Genomic DNA, 18332 nt, shown 5'->3' with positions numbered 1-18332 from the left:
GAAAGTGAACGAAATGAAAAATATCATTATCAGCCCAGCTAAAATACTTGTAACATTGCGTAATTTACACATAAGAAGCTTATTATTATTCGGTGCCTTGTGTAGCGAGGACATAATAAAAGACTCTGTAGTTTATACAAACATATACGCCTAGTTGCCCTTTTGTGCCTGCTAATGTACAGAGATGAATCAATCAATGATGTACGTAAAGAAAAAGAAAAAACCATTTATCCAACTTCATACAAGTACTGAATATCACTGTGATTAGAGATGAGATCTGCGGTTCATTTTTGCGATAGTGTAACTGTAAGCACGAAGTAACCTCTTTTGAAATCTTCCAAGGTTTAGCCTCACATTTTGGTTGTCAAGATAGATCGACTTTGTGTATTGCCATCCCTTTTCGGACACACTTTCGGGATCTCGAAGAACAGGATCGTTCCTATCATATTTGTCATACAACGAACTCTCTCTCGGAAGAATTTGGTAGCCAATATACTTTAAACCAAGCTTCCTTGCAGGTTCCCCGTAATAAGCGTCGGCTGCCCATTCTGTTCCCAGAGGGATGACTTGGATAAAAACAGAGCCAGGCCTCATAAACAGAAAATGAGTCATGGCAGCGCCATGGACACCTATCATAACTTCACTTGAATTAAGTGCCCCATAAATCCTGGCTAGTTCTGTTGTTCGTTCAGGCCTCACTACTTCAACTCGGAATCCAATTTCTTCAGCCATCTTCACCAATAAATCCTCATTCGTTATAGCTCTAGAGCCATTTCTAGATAATATGACCAGCTTAGGTCTCTTCAAGGTTGCATCTTGCACTTCCTTTCTGATCTCCGATGATGATGAATGCACTTTCTGTTTTAGCTTTTCTTGAGCTAGCCGTTCTTCTTCTTTAAGCAAACTTTGAACTCGAGGCAAGTATGCTCGGTCTAGAACATTGCGAAAATCAACAACGCTTTTATTCCCTTGCATCAGCGAAGGATCCACTGTGAGCTCGTCGTGGATTCTAAGACCGACAATGGCTTCAGGAAAGCAATGAGTTCTCTTGTCTCCACTAAAATCAATTGCAGGATAATCCGAAAGATGTGAAAGAATATCTCCATACTTCATTATCCACCAATCATGATACTCAAGAATTACAAACACAACCTTCTTATTGAAATGCTGTGATGTAATGTACAAAGGCAAAAGCCCATCATTGAATTCATGATAAACATTACCAGTGTAGCCTCCAGTCGAAAAGAACACTGCCGGTACATCATGCTTGACATCACAATGATGGTTATTCCTAAAATTTTCTGTCTTCACAATAAGATCTAATTCATCAATTGTGTCCATCACACTCGTTTCCCATTTTCTGGTGTATGGTTTGACCTTTTCGTGTTGGAGTTCCTCATCTTTATCAACTGAACTCGAAACATTTTTTATCACAGCATCGGTACTTTTTGAGGTGTAGAGGAAGATTGAAGAAGAGGCAGAGTTTGTCCTTACATCCCCTTTCATAACACAGACATCCGAACGAGTACTGCTCCGGTCACAGCATATGGTTCCTGGATTTACCACCAAAAAATTGCGTCAAAATTTGAGGAAATTAACAGTAAATCACAATTCATTTTGCTACAAGAGTCTTAACATTTTATTGAACTCAGAAAACAAATATAAGGTAAGAAAGAAACTTTTAACCCAGTAACTTTGTGTCTACTTTTGTGGTTTCCAGAAACTAGATCATTCACTCACCTTCATGAGCTAATCACTGAAAAAAAAATACAGTTTCATCTTTTCGGCCTAACTTTTCTAGGTTACGTGTCGATGTAGCCTAAGGAAACTCTAAATATCAGAAAGCAACAGACTTCCAGTCTGTTAATACCTTATACTGTTAAATTCAATTCAATCTTATTAACAGAAGAAGAAGAAGGAAAGAGCAACAGCACATAAAAATACAAAGTACTAACCATTAGAAATCGAAGAACACAGAGAAGCTTTTGCATTTACATTAGCAGCAACCCCATCACTCTCTACACCAAAAGAATCTGCAAAAACCACAGACACGCATCAAGACAAAGCCAAAAGAAGAAAGAAAAAATAACCAAAACCCATGAAAGAGAAAAAGGAGCTTACACAAGAGAGAAAAGGCAGAGGGAGAGCAAAACAAGTGAGCACCTAAAATAAGACAGCAAGAGAGAAGAGAAAGGATGAGAAGAGAAAAAAGCTTAGGCCTTGATCTCCTGAAATAACCAGAGCTTGTTGCACTCATCAAAGATAGCATCTCATCCTCCCCAGCATGATGATGCTCACCCTTCTTTAACTGATGATACCTAAAGTACTGCACCATTGCCAACTATTCTCAATGCAAAGCTTCTACCTTTTTTGGCTTTATCAAAAACCCAACGACTAAAACAAGAGAAAGAAAGAGTTTTTTTAAAGCTAACAAAGCCTATAAGCAAACCCCAGTATTTTACTACAAAGAGAATATTAAAAGGAAAAAGAAAAAAGAAATCTTGAGTCTTATGTACTTCCTTTCTTTTACAAAGGTTTTTCTTTTTTGAGACAGAGAGAGGGTTTTGGGTTGTGAAAGTGTTGAACTAAAACCCGGTTTTGAACAGAGAAGTGCAAGTGCTTGTAGAGAGAAAAAAACAAGTTGGTTTACAAGTTGTCTTAATATTTGTTATGCCGCGGGATGTTCTGGGGTGTTTCTGTGGGTTCAAAATCGAAAGACACAGAGGTTTTTTTGTAGGTAATGTCAGAGGGTGAGGGGAGAGAACGAAGGAGGAAGCAAAGCGAAGGAGCCAAGGAGGAAAGCAAGAGAGGTGTCTAAAATGGAGGCTATGGTATTCAGCTTTTGAAAAATTAAATTGTATTTTTTAAGCAGTCAAATTGCGTGTAAAGAGAGAATCGAAGAGCTGTCCTTCCCATCTTTGGTTGGCTTTGCCCATCTCTTCGAGCTAGTGGGAATGTGATTGGATTCTAACTTTGCTTCTCTGCTAACTGTAATTATTGTTTTTTTTAATTTAGAATTGGTCCTTCTGATCCTTACATTTTGCTTGATGTGAACTCTCCACTTTTCTTCTTATCTAGTTCGTCCCACTAGTTAAAAACTCTTCTTAATATAGTCCTTTCCATAGCAATAAAACTCGGCCTTGCAAGTCAAATCGGTGACCCGCCAACTCGAGACCGAGCTCGAGCCGGGTTTTATTTTGAGATTGATCTTTTTACCAGATAAAATACTGGATTATTCTAGCAAACCCGCAACATACGTGTGATCTTATAACCATGGAATCCTTTCCTTTAGCTTTCATCCAACTCACTATTAGTTCTTGACAGCATGTCCGAAAAGGTGAATTAAGCGTATAGCATATGCTACAGGCCATGCATCAAGAATAAACAGTGTTTTGGACGGAAATCGGATAGAGGGATGCCATCGATAAAATTTCTTGAGTAAAGGAACCAACCAAGAACAGTAAACGGGCCATATTAAGACAATATTGAGAGTATAAGGATCAAATAATAAATATTAATCCATTCTGTTTATATTTCTTACTATATATATTCCACGCGTCTTTCTCAGGCGTGTGTCATAATGACACAGATTCTGTTGGCCAATGAAAGGTGATTTAACATAATTTAATTAAGTGGATCAAAATGAATTAATTAAATGAAGATCAGAACTTTTTTCTCTTCTTAAGTTTACAACTTTACTTGGAATGGCAATAATAACGCCACGTAGCTATATTTATCAAACTTTGCTTAGGGGAACGCTGATCAGATGTTATTTCACAAAAATAAAAATTATATTTTTAAATATTTTAATTTGACGATATTAAAAATAAAATTTAAAAAATAAAAAGATATTATTTAAATATATATTTAGATAAAAATTACTTTGAAAAGTAACTACAATACTAAGTGTTACTTAAAGCTTAGATTGGGATATTATTTTTTATAAAAAAAAATCTTTGTAATTAATTTAGTAGAGTCTTATTTAGTTTTATTAAATTAATTATTTTGATAGGGTCAACTTGAATTTTACCAAAATCAATCCCTATATTAAATTGAAATAAAATATATGGATGGACCACTTCCAAGTTTAATCTAGAAAGTTGGGACATATTTGATAACAAGAAGAAAGATGGAGAAAAATATCGTTTGTGCAATTAAAAGAAGACCCGAAATAGACAGCCGAAGAGGACCTGGCAGGCAGCTCAGCTCATCCATGAAAATAAGATACGCTGCCGTAATTCAATTGTTTGATGTCTTTTTCTTTCTCTTTCTAAAATCTTTCTCTCTCTTCCAGCTCTTAATTTCCTCATCCAGATGTTAGGGTGTTTAGAAATGCCATGCTATTGGTTCTTAAAAATTTTAAAATTATTTTTTATTTAAAATAAAAAAAAATTATATTTTTATATCGTTTTGATGTGCTAATATAAAAAAAAAAATAAATAAAATTTTATTTTAATATATTTCTAAACAAAAAACACTTTAAACTATTATTACTACTACAATTCTAAATAAGCCAATATTTGATGCTAGACACCCCCCTCTCTCTCTCTCTCTCTCTACCATAAAATTCCTTGGGCTTTTAAAGTTCTCAATTGAAAAGGAAAAAACATTGGAGCTTGAGGAACTTTCGAGATAATATTTTTTATTTATTTATTATACGAGCACATTAATATACACAAAGTAATGCGTAGAGAAATATTAATTTGATTTTTTTTTAAAAAAAAAAAGAGTCATTTCGTTATTTAAAATTATGCGCTTATAAAATCGTCTCTCACGTAACCAGAAATGAACTTTTCTTTCTTTTCCAAGTTCCAACTCTACACGGAAAAAAACTCCTTGTGTCGTCTCTTCCTCCGTCGCCATGTGAAGAAAAATAGACTGTGATTTACTCTTAATTTCATCACTTGCTGTAATGGCAAAGCTGCTCTGTGAAATCCCAGATGCCCATGTCTTTTTGAAATGGATGCACGATGCTCTACGCTTATTGCATCTGAGTTCTGACGCACATATGCTATGTTATTGAATATATAGGCGTTACCTAGATCTTTACCCCCACAATACAGATAGGATATTTTTGTTTGATGCAAGAAAATAAAATATTTAGGACATGCTTGTGTCTTTTTCATAGTTAAAAAAACATAAATTGTATGGGTTTTATTATTTTATGTAACTATTTGGTTTAAAGATAATTTGAATTACAGGTGACTCAAAATAAATATTTAAGATTATATTTATATTTATAAATATTGAAATAAAAATATATTGAATCAATTCGGATTAATCTGATTTAACTTGTAAATCTATATGTTGAGTCATGAAATTATAATAACCCATCAAAAAACAAATCAAAATAAATTATTAAGTTTATTTTTCAATAAATCCAATATTAAACGATAGAATTGAAAAAAAAAAAATTAAAAATGACCAAAAACAATAACCAAGCAAACTTAGGTTAACATATCAACCCCATAACATGGATCATGAAACCAGGATAACCCACAAAAAACAAATTGAAACAAATTATAAAGTATAATTTAAAATCAACTCCATGTCGTAGTGTGAAATTTATTTTTATAAATATTAAGACGGAAACATATTAGATCAATTCGGATTAACATAATTTAACATGTCAATTTGCATTAAAAAATGTAAAAGACAAAAACACCTTCGTGTAGAGGGTATAGAGGTCATTTCATCACGCGTTATAATAAGAAAAGACGTATCTGCCCCATTTAAATCTTGGAATGTCAGGTGTATCATTGTGTAATTACCTAATTACCCCCGGGGAACGATGACCTGGTTTTTTATAAGGGAAAAATAGGTATTTAAATTACAGTAATGGACTTTCGAGTCACGTGACTATATGCAATCTTTGTGCGGGGTTTCTAAGGTTTGATGCTTCGAGAATACTAGACCCACGACCGCGTCAAGCGCGTGACGAGAGTGGTCCCAACTCTTATTTAATATTCCTAACATGTTTTTAAATAGGCAGTCTAAATATTAGTCAGTTATAAAAAAGAATTAAATCAACTTGTGCCTTTGGAGAAGCCGTAGTCAGAAAATAATGCCAGTAATTATTTCCTTATTTCAACAAATAATGTTATTGGAAATTTCAACTTACCTCTTTTTTACCGTCAAGACAAGACGACGAGATTGCCAAGGCACCACCACCACCATTTTGGTGCAAATTTAAGATTATTTTGCAAGGAAATTTACAGGCTCAAGGGGAGAGAAGGAGCCACTGAGGGCATGAAACCCCAGGTGATATTGGAAGGATTTTATTTAATGCTCAAGTTCATGACATGAAATCATAGATAATTTGAGACAACTTTCTTGAAAAAAGACCATAAATTTGTAGCTATTATTCTTTTTAGCCTAATGTTATGGTGATTTGTGTAGTTTTTTTTTCAAATCAAGACTAGATCCATCTCTCTGCCCAGTTAAATACAAACAATTCATGTTAAAATAAGAATTTCTAGAATGAGATTTCTTGTTTGGGTATAGTTGCGGTTGCTTTTTAAATAATTTTTTGTGCTAAAATATATATCAATGATTTTTTTTATTTTAAAAAAATTATTTTTGACATCAGCAATTTAAAATGATTTGAAAACAATAAAAATATATTAATTTAAAGTGAATAAAAAATAAAAAATTTTAAATTTTTTTAAAACACTTTTAAAATACAGAAAGAAACAGACAAGTGCTAAAATCTTCATGAAATAAATGGAGAGTTGAAAGGGAAAAAGTAACGCAAACCACGGCCGAGCAAGGCTGTTTGAAGGCATAAATGTTCCAGACAATTAAATAATAATAACAAGAAGAGTACAATTTAAAGACCTTTGAGAACATGTGCGCATGGTATCAGATGTAATTGAGGTTAGTTAGTCTAAGTATTTTTCTAATAATTATGAAGAGGCTGCAGTATTTATTATTGTTATTTTCTTGAAAGAGTTTGGAAGCTGCATTATGAGATGACTGCTATAATATTTTGTTAATTTTATAATACTTAAAATACAAAATGGCGGTAAAGTAATATTTATATTGATATATAACAGTTATTTTTTAAAATATTTTTTATTTAAAAATATATTTTTATAAATTTAAAAAAAAACACATTTCTTACAAACTAAGCCAGTTCTTTTGAACAAGTCAGCCAACTAATTAAAATTTGAATTTTCTTTGCGAAAATGATTTTGATGAAACCACAATTAATGAATTCTTAAGAAACAGGTTTGTCAGAGTGATGTGATTTATTAAATTAGTGGTTAGATCTTGATCGCTTGATTTTCTTCATATCTGTGATTGAATTGCATAACCCTTTCCGGCCACCGATGGATTTGTCTTTATATAGAAAACCCTTTCCGGCCACCGATGGATGCTGAACAGTCTATTTAGTATAATGTGAGATACCATAAGCCTTTCGCTATTCTTAGTCATACTTTATTTGTTTTAGAGCATAAAATTAAAATGTTTCATTCGATGTGATGCAGCTACTTAGCGTATTTTGAAAATCAAGAAACTAAAGTTTCTCAAGTTTTGAAGTTAAGTTAAATGGTAGAAAAAATCATGATTTAATAAATTATGAATATCAATAATTCTTATGAAAAATAATATATAAAATATTTTAATAATTTTTATTTGATAAAATGAGGATATTATAAAAAAATAATATATAAAATTGTTTAAATGGAATGAAAGTTAAATGAGATAGAGTTTTGAAATTTAATTAAGAAACGAATCCTACAAAAATAATAATAATAATTTTTTTTAAATAAAGCTTCTGGTTTTAATTGGACATGTTCATGTCCTTGGTTGATGCTATATAAACCTTACAAGGAATATGACCTATAGAATATGTTAATTAAATTTCAACCTGATTTAAAAGTTGAATAAAAAATTGTATTTGATTTATTATAATATAATATGATTCATTAATAATTTACATATTTTATGTAGTTATTATATATTCAACACGATTTTATTACCGTCAATATATACACATAAAGCATTTCTAACAAAATTTAAAATATGCATCATTTAAAATATCCTATATTATTCTGATCGGAAACAACCCTTTCACCAAACAATTTAATTTCCAATCAATTACCATGTCAAACTTGGTAATCTTATTACTCGTTCTTATTCTTATTGGAATTATCAACAGACGTGGTTCAACACCTTTTTCCTCTAAAATTCCATACGTAGCCACTCCCGTCTATTCTATTTTGATAATTCCACCAAGACTTTAAATTTACCCAAATGGTTTCTTCAATGGTGGGATTACTTTAATTGTATTTATGAAGTAATAAAACCTCACCTTTTAGTTGAAAACAATTACATTTACTCCTAACAAAATTTTAAACACTCAGAAACTGGGAATTGTACTAATTCTCTTTTTTTGTTTTAAATTTTTTATCATTTAGGCATGTTTCCTAGTATATTGATTACAATAACTTGTATGGGTATCTCATTGTATCAGAAGATACAATGTAAAATGGTGGGACTTCTTTGCAACAGAAACCAAAAGTTCTAAACCTACTATCATAGAATAGTTAAAGCAACACCAAAATGCTCAGATTATAAACTCAAATCATCGGTCTAAATTCCTAGCACGTAGATCTCATGCTTATGCTTTTATTGTCTCAACAAAATCTGAAAAAGAATATTTCAAAATCATAAAGCAACTCCTACAAAGCATTAAAGACAACGATCCCTCTCCATCTTCATCATCAGCAGGTTCTATCATTGGCCTAGCAGATGACAGTGAGGATGAGTGTTATGGTATCCTCCCTCCTATACAAAAATCATAGGAAGTCATTGTCTCTCTATAAAAAAAAAGTATCTTAAAAGACTCAAAAATATTTTGGCTCATTTTATATCTTAGTCAATATTCTCGAAATCATTAGTCTCATTTTCTTCTATCGGCATAAATAGTTAAAACAGCTAGCTATCACTTTAACTTTTCAAAAAGTTGATCCTCCATTTGCATAAACAACAAACAACTTTCGATGGTAATTGATAGACAACTTTTTCAACTTTTTAAAAAGAAAATTATTTTCTTTACAAATTTTGTAAAGAAGACAGTCTCGTTCTGCTTTATATAAACAGACACCTCCCAGGCTTTGAAGATATAACTTCATATAAGAGTTTCTCAGCATAAGACATAAAAAACTTATCCTTTTGTAACACATTCAAATTTCCATGTAACCTTATGTATTAACATCTCTTATCTTGTAAAAAGATCCATACTTCATGGATCTGAACCTCTAAGATCAATATCTCCTATATTGGTTTCAATACATATTTAAGTAAAATTCCTTTAAATCTTACTTTCAATATATATCATACTTAACTTATGTTTAAATTTCTGCAAACTTAAGTATGTTCTGTGTTTGTTAGAAAATCTTGTCACTTTTAGACTTGTTTCAAATTAACGATCGATCATGATATATAACAGCTAATTAATTTAAATGACATCATTTTCTAGAAAGATGTTATGCAAGATATCATTAATTTGGTATCATTAAAATCATATTTTTTTCACCGTAAAAAATGACAAATCTAAAACACTAACCTTCCTCGAAAAAGATAGTAAAAAGAGAATGAAAACTTAAATCACAATTATAGAACATAGCATGCATGATATTTAACTTCACCCAAAACTTGAACTGTGTATTGATTGGATTGATAAGTTAATATGCATTTATCTTAAAATAAAAATATTGTTTTGAATAAAAATAATATTAGAATCGACCAAGCTAGATTAAATTTGATCAACTCACCAGATGATTTAAACTTAACGAGGCAACTCTCAGCCCACTTGATCTTGTTTGGTGTGTCATTTCTCATTTTGTGGGTTGCAAACGGACAATCTAATAACAATTGGTATGATGTTTTCTTACGATTTAGTAAACCAATTAAAACATGAGTTTTCTTCAAAGGGAAAAATGATTTTGATGGTTACCGAAAATTAAACTTTATACTAAACATATATCGCGAAGTGATGTCATTCAAATTGGCTGTTATATTTCTTGATCATTAATTTCGTTCGTACATGTGTTTTGATAGCATAAGCATCTTATCTTATCTTATTTTATCTTATTTTTTATTATTTATTTATGTAATATATCTATACTAGCCTATGCGTATCTCGATTAATTTTACAGGTTTTAAAGTTAACGACCAGGTAAGTTTTTAATGACTATTAATATTAGTAATCTCAGGGCTCAAACCTGAAATTACAGGAAAAATAAATTTTTTAATCTTAAATTTTTATCACTAGACCACCAATACCTGAATACGCATCTAGCTACTGATGGTTCTGTCTTTATCGAGAAACCTAGTTTTTTCTTGATGCTAATCTATCCATTTTGTATATGTGGATACGTAAGATAATTCTTGTATTGTCCTGTTTCTTTGATTTTTTTTTTTCTGGTTTTTTAATGGTTAATTAAGGTGAAGGATCATATATAACTCTTTAATATTATTCTATATATTTACTTTTCATACACGATTAAATTCAATTCCTTTTCGCTCAAGATGTGGACCGATTAGCTATATATAACAGCAAAACATCAGCTGTTCACAAAGAATTTTATGATAAAATTCTTTATTACGATTTGGTTTTTTACCATCATAATATATTATTTATTTTTTAAAATTCATTTCAACCAACAGCATGAGTCGATGAATAAACACGTTTTGATTGAATATGGGTAATATAAGACATGTTTTGAACTAGTAAAAAATTAATAAAATTCTAGTAGACAGCCTTTAAATTCTTGATAAATAAGCATCATTCAGGAGGGAGTATATATATGATGAATTGTTGTTGCTCATGTTTATAAATAATAAGAATAAAAAGTAATTATGAAATAAATCCCCGACATGTAATTATTATAATTTAGACATGATTTGACTAGTTTGTAATCTGCCTGATATAGCTAAAACATTTATATGAAGGCATTTGACTTTGTCTTTACACTCCAGGCTTCAAACTTCTCTATAACAACGTGAAATTATTGCAGAATTTGATCACTATGTCTGCATACAAAATTTAGCCCCGTTTTAGTATTGCGTTTCAAATGAAGATCGGAAAAAAAAAAAATTTATTTAATTTTTAGATTTTTTATATAATAATATCAAAATAATTTCTTTAAATTAAAAAAAATATTATTTTATTCCATTTAAAAAAAATTAAAACGCAATTATTACTCATCACCGAAAAGTCAGGTATATGAGGCATTGTTTGGGAACGCGGTGCAAACCGCGTTCCTAAAAAATATAATTTTTTTTTATTAAAAGTTAATTTTTTTTTATGTTTTGGATGTTTTTATGTAATAATATTAAAATTAATTTTTAAAAAATAAAAAAATATTATTTTAATATATTTTAATATAAAAATATTTTAAAAATATTTTAAAAATCAACCACAACTACTAACAAAAACGCTAGAGAATCCACCGGATAAATGCCAGTAAAGAAGAAAAAGCTTGGGATTCGCATTCAAGAAAAGGGAAAAGCTGCATAAGGCAAGCAAGTCAGGCGCAAATTAAGGCTTTGACACCTAAACTAGAGGCGCCGTATGGCAAATTTTATATATATATATTAAAAGTATATTCAGACCAGATTTATATGTGAATCAAGATTCATTTTTTTAGATTACTGTAAAACTGTATCTCAGCTTGGTATATTTTACAAAAATATTAAATTATCTTATATATTGATATTAAGATTTGAATCTAAAAAATTAAAAAATGAAATAAAATTCTTTAATCATCAAATAAATTATCTCTGAAAATTTAAAAGCAGTGATTTGCATTGTTACTCTACACTTTCTAGATAATCTGTCAAAGTGTAATGTGAATTAATTTTAATATTTACTATACAAACGCTCTTATTCATTGTTTAGTTTTTTGAATAATAGTTCATAATGAAATTTCTAAATTACCATAGATAGCGTAAAAGTTTCTTTAGCTCATGCCAAACCATGTGGTCCGTGTCAGAAGACCCACTTGCAATCCTAAGTATACCTTACTCTTTTCTTGCAAATTTGCCCGAGATCGATACCCTTCACACCTCAAAGCTTTGGAAGAATTTCTTTGTTTTTGTGTTAGATTTTGCTTCCGAGGCCTTCATGTTAAGGTCATGTTTTTTTAAGTTTTTAAAGTGTTTTTTTAAAAAATTAATTTTTTTTCTTTAAATTAATATTTTTTTGGTGTTTTTATCATTTTGATGTGCTGATATCAAAAATAATTATTAAAAAATAAAAAAAATCTATATTTTGATATATTTTGAAGCGACAAATACTTTAAAAAACAACCGTTACTACACTTCCAAACACCCTATAAAATAAGATGTTCAGTTATATTTGAAATATAAGTTTATATTTATGGGATTTATTAAAATTTATGGTCCAATCAGGAGATAATAAAAAAGTAACATCAACATGTATTTACTTATGGTCATTTTACCCCAATAAAATCAGGGTTTTTTTTAAACCTAAATTATAAAAACAAATACATTTAGATAGTGTTTAATATTATGGTTACGATTACTTTTTAAAATATTTTTTGTTTATAAATACTTTAAAATACTATTTATCATTTTTATTTTTTAAAATTTATTTTTTATATAGCATATCAAAAACAACTCAAAAATTTAAAAATAAAATTAAGAGTTTTTTTTAAAAATTAAAATCATGGTTCTACCGCAAAATCACAGTAAAGTAGATTCCGAGTTTTGCCCGTCTCATTGAATTGCCATGGCCACTTACCTACTTTGAGGTGTCCTGTTAAACATCAGAATGCCTCAGCAATTCCACTCACAACGTTAAAATCCTTGGAAGCCCAAGTCCTTGTCAGAATTGGTCGAGCTGGGAATCATACACGTTCACGACTGATTTAACAGTGAAAGTAACTTTTCTTTTTATATGCTTAAAATCGAGGTAAATTAATTTTCACTGACCTAAAGTTTATCGACTTGTCAGTTGTCACTACTCGCATAGGTTCAAGTTTGGCAGTAGATTTGATCGATCTTGATTTTGAAAATGTTCGAGTTTTTATATAATCCTTGTTGTTCATTATTATGCAATTAGTGAAGGTGAGATTATATGATTTTTATTTTTATTTTTATTTTTATTTATTTATGGATATACTGATTTCGAATGTAATTTTTTTTTTAATTCGTATGTATATATTACCAACAACTAAGCTTTAGGATTTTTGTGCTTTTCGCCAGGCTACTGCATTGTGGACCTGGGCCGTGGAAAAAAATCTACTTATTTATTAAATTGGACCGTTATAATAAGTTAACAAAACCCTTTTGGGCTTTATATATATATATATATATATATTATATAGTACTTGTATTTTTAGGATGGCATGGGTTGATTAGGATTTTTTAGATGATTTTTAAGTCGTGTTTTTTTTATATTGATTTAGTGTATTTAATTTTTTTTATATAAATTTCTCAAGCTTATAACCCAAAAATTATTAAAAAAACAGATATTATTTGTCCTTGATTAATTTGATAATGACTAATCATCCTTGTGAAAAGATTTCAATATCCCTAATAGCTAGTTTAATAATTTTGGCAAGAAGAGCAACATCCAGCAAACATTACAAAGATTTTCAAAACATTATCAGTTTCGGTTAATTTTTAGGAAGGCTTGTGTTGATTAAAACGGATTTTTTTCTTGATGATCTTTAAGCCACATTTTTTATACTGACTTGGTATATTTAAAATTTTTTTAATAAATTTCTTTGAATATTATTCTCAAAGTTAAACTCAAAAAAAAATAAAAAAATATCAATAAGCCTGTTAAGGTTACCCTTCTTTCTGGCTCCATATAAAGTTGTGAATTCCAGATTTCCTTCAGCTGGACCACCTAGAGATGACAATATCGTGAGGGAGAAGGGAAATAAAAATCGCAAGACATTATTGGCATGAATTTGTATGTACGTGGTTAAGATTAGTCACTCTCAGCAAGGAATCTTGGATATTCTTCGACACACAAGATTAAAAAAAAATAAAAAATATATATATATATTGTTGAAGCAATGTAAAATTCTCAAGAATATGATTTTAGTGAATTCATCAAGGAGTTCCAAAGAATTTCTCAATTCGATTTTGCTAGATTTTTCTTAAGAAATTCGCACTGCTATTGTCATTATCAGTTAATATTGACTCTGACATTGAACAATCATCTGGCAATCTTGAGAGTTTGTGGATTTGCTTCAATGGAGGGAGGATTAGTTTGGACAATTTAAGTTTCTTGCTTCTTTTGGTAGAGAACGAGAGCCCTGCCATGCATGGCCTCAGACCCGGACAATTTATCTTCTTGGCGGCGTGTTCAAGAAAAAAGGTGCCTGGGGACCCCGGAATAATGGGTTCATGTCATGGGCAGAATTCCTCGAAAGTGATGCCTTTTGTGATTTGGATTTTATTTTTAAAGTTAGCATAATTAGTTAAAAGTTTTGGCTTTTGAAAAAAGATTTAGTGAATATTACATTAGTTAAAAGTTTTTGTGCGATATAATTATCTTCTCGTATTTTAGAATACTGATATTTATTTAAATATATTATCTATTTAAAACATGATAATTTAATATATAATCTTATCGGTAATTTTTGTGCTTTATTGATTGACCGGTTAATATAGTTTTATGAATCGATTGATTATTTCATATAAAAACTATAATTTTATAAACCTTTTTTCCAAATAGATTTTATGAGTGTCAATAATACAGTCAAGTTTGCAATAATGTGTGATTTTAAGTAGTTAGGTGTGAGTCTACCATAACTAGATGTAAATTTATCTCAAACTCAGACAAATTACATGGAGGACCTAGCACATGCATTCATGGGCTAATGAAATATATCTAGATCCAAAAAAAAGTCTGGTTGTACAAGGCTAGAATAATGACTTAAAAAGAGTTATAGCTTTTGATTTGACCAATAAATCACACTTAAATTTTAATAGGAGTTTCTGTAGATCGTTATTTCTTTAGATTTCAAAAATATTACCTCGAGGCATTTATTTTGATAGTTTTTATGATTTTTTTTCTTGTGATGTTATGATTAAAAAACACGATATTTAATTAAATACCATGTTTTTTTAGAATCATGACATCTAAAATTGTGGTATTTTGTCCAAGCTTTTTGATACTATATTAATTAGCCATTTGTTTTTACTTGGTGTGCTAATTGTCCAGTTCGTACATGCCTCATGTATTGCTCAATGAATATAGCCATGCTGATAAATATTACACGCCTCGTGTATTGCTCATTGAATAATCCTACTTATTTTTTTAAAAAAAATGGATGAACTTAGACTGTTAATTTAGCTATAGACCAATATATTATTAAGAGTAAACTTGATTAAACTATAAGAAACTAATAAAAGATTAATCAAACAAAAAATTAAGAGTTGGATGGAGTTGTTTGGCGCTAAGCTTGTTTACGCTTTAGATGTTTTTTATTTATTTTTAAAAATATTAAATTAATAATTTTTAGTATTTTTTAATGGTTCTAATATACTAATATAAAAAATAAAAATTCTAAAAAATTTTATTTTAATATATTTTTAAATATTATTTTAAAAAAAATTATGCACCGCTGATTGAGATTGCAATCAAATCCTACCTTTGAGATATTTTAATTTTTTTTATCTTCAAGTTATTTTTTTATATTATTTTAATATACTGTAACAAGTAAATTTTAAAAAATAAAAATATATTTTTAATATATTTTTAAAAAGCAAATATTTTTAAAAAACCTCAACCATGTTAAAAAACAAGCAAATCTTTGTCTTCCAGTTCGATATAGATTAATAAAGATTGATGTGACAAAAGCAACAGGAGAGGTAATAACAACTTCAGGTGGCAATATGCAATGTCCATACATCTGGTTGACGTGGCGAAAATCTAAGCCCAGCCTTATAAAACACGTAAGCACCCAGGCTTGAGTGCAATTGGACCTTCAGCCTATTCTTCATACTCTTGCGGGCTCATAGAAAAAAAAAAAAATCTCTACTCATTTTTTTTATATATTTACGTATTCTTACGCATGTAATCGATATTAATCTTGTTTCCCAGCAATTATAATATCACATCTCTTACGTTAACATGATATCCTTAGAAAAAAATTAATGAATTATTTTTAATATTTACTCAAGATTTAAAAGTCAACTTACATAATAATATAAAAAATCAGACAAGAAAAAAAAAAAAAGAATAAAGCCCTACCTGATTCCCATGTGATATTGAATCATTTTTTTAAGATTAATATCAATGTTCGAGTTAGCTTATACGTAATTTGACTAATTCTACAAGTTTTAAAATTAACGAACATATAAATCTTTAATGTTTTTAAATTTTGTAGAACTCGAATGGATGATTTTTAAAAATCAAATTTAAAACTTAATTAATTAAGCTATATTTTAAAAAAATCATATTTAACCATTCTAGTCAGATGGAGAGGAGAGCAAAAATTCGATGAATAGAATCAAGACAACAAGAAGAAACCAAGATCATGGAGTAAATGACTTATTTATATCCCATCAGAAAATGAGCAGCCAACTGACTGTCATGTCAAGATCATGAAGGCAGATCCACATTGGACCAGATATCACCAATTCAGCCCCCTTAGAGGCATACAAAAAGCATGCCCCAGGCTTTTAAAATCAAACACTATCCATCTCCCATGCATTCATGCAAAACTCAGCATCCACACAACTCCAAGCTACCTCCATTATTAGTTCAACCAGCACCCACACTGCCCTCGTGAGCAAGTGAACAAAACTCAGCTCTCTGTTATACGTCCGAGCTGTTTGATATGATATAGTAGGTGTTTTTTTAAATATTTTTTATATAATTTATTTGTAACATCAATATATTAAAATAATATAAAAAATAATTTAAAGTGAAAACATAATAAAAAAATTTTAAAAAGAAAAAATTAACAGAGTCTATACTGCCCACAATTGCAATGTCCTCGCAATTAAGCTCAAGCATAATAAACCAACCGTCAAATAATAAGAAGATATAAATACAAAAAAAATTAAAAAAAAAAACACTTTTGATTCCAAAGATGGATATAGTGATATAAAATAAATTTGTATTTAAAATAACTTTAAAGTTATTTTTTTTGTTTCTTGTCCCTTTTTTTATTTATTTATTGTCTTGGAACAATAATAAAACATGATTATTTATCATTTGATAACTAAAAAGTCCCATTTTAAAAGCGTTTACAGTAGTAAACTAGAACCAACAAAAACAATTCTGTGGTGGTTTTCAAAAGTATTTTTTAATTGAAAATATATTATAATTATGTAGTTTTAGATTTTATTTTATTTTTAATATGAACACATCAAAATTATAAAAAAAAATTAAAAAAATATCAATTTAATGTTTTTTTAAATAAAAAACACAACTTGTAAAATAATTTAAAAAACAAAAATAAACACACACTTATAATAATAATAGTAGAGTATTTTGTTTTTCAAATAAAAGATTTCCAACGGGGTATTTCCCCCCCCCCCAAAACTACAGATACATTCACAACAAAAACAACATTTTCCAACAGTAAAAGTAATTAATTACCGCTTGACTCCCATAGTTGAAGTGACACAACCATAATTACCATCCATCTATCCATGCGACTTGTCAATTAAGTGCACTGCTGATTGTAAATAGTATCATGTTTCCACCATGATTTAATCAATAATAGATAAACTATAGAAATGGCGAAAATAACATATATGTTTCAAACAATCAAAGTTTTTATTTATTTATTTCAGTATCTGTAGGATTAGTTGAGTTACGCGTAAATTAACTCGAACATCCATATATATTTTTTTTAAAAAATTTAAATTAAACGTCTATTCAACTTACAAAAATCTGAAATTATTGGATCATAATTAATTAGACTCAAGTTCAATGTTTTTATTGAAAATAATATATTTTTTTATTTTTTTAAAATAAATTGTTTTTAACATTAACCTAATCAGAATTAGCTAGTGACTAGGTTAATTAAATTTTATCAAATTAATATATTATAAAATTTAATTTAATTAAAAAAAAATATATTTTTTAACATTAACCCAATCAGAATTAGCTTGGTCACTAGGTTAATTACATCTTATCAAATTAATATATTATAAAATTTAATTAAATTAAAAAAATATTATTTTATTTTTTAAAAATAATTTTGTTTTTTATATTAATCCTATCAGAATTAGTTGGGTCACTGGGTTAATTAAATTTTATCAAATTTATATATTGTAATATTCAATTAAAAAACCAGCGAATTAAAATTTTAGATCCTAAATTT

General features: G+C 29.1%; 1 protein-coding gene across 1 annotated transcript; it reads right to left on the bottom strand.

Annotated features, from left to right (window-relative positions):
- Nucleotides 1-5: 5 nt before the first annotated feature.
- Nucleotides 6-2875, bottom strand: LOC7473607 (xylan glycosyltransferase MUCI21). Its single transcript, XM_002307983.4, has 3 exons — nucleotides 2122-2875; nucleotides 1956-2033; nucleotides 6-1553 (listed from the first exon to the last, which is right to left on the bottom strand). Exons 1-3 carry the CDS (start codon nucleotides 2333-2335, stop codon nucleotides 265-267), a joined length of 1581 nt encoding a protein of 526 aa, XP_002308019.4. The 5' UTR covers nucleotides 2336-2875; the 3' UTR covers nucleotides 6-264.
- Nucleotides 2876-18332: the final 15457 nt, after the last annotated feature.

Source organism: Populus trichocarpa, chromosome 6, assembly GCF_000002775.5.
Source record: "Populus trichocarpa isolate Nisqually-1 chromosome 6, P.trichocarpa_v4.1, whole genome shotgun sequence".
NCBI classification, from domain to species: Eukaryota; Viridiplantae; Streptophyta; class Magnoliopsida; order Malpighiales; family Salicaceae; genus Populus; species Populus trichocarpa.
The sequence above is the reverse complement of the archived record's forward strand: the minus strand, read 5'-3'. Positions and strand labels throughout refer to the sequence as shown.

Excerpts from the sequence above, each read along its gene's own strand:
- LOC7473607 (XM_002307983.4), bottom strand. The coding sequence starts at position 2,335 with ATGGTGCAGTACTTTAGGTATCATCAGTTAAAGAAGGGTGAGCATCAT. Across the intron at positions 2,034-2,121 it reads CTCTGCCTTTTCTCTCTTGT|ATTCTTTTGGTGTAGAGAGT; the intron begins GTAAGCTCCTTT and ends TGGTTTTTGCAG. Across the intron at positions 1,554-1,955 it reads GTGTTCTTCGATTTCTAATG|GAACCATATGCTGTGACCGG; the intron begins GTTAGTACTTTG and ends TGGTAAATCCAG.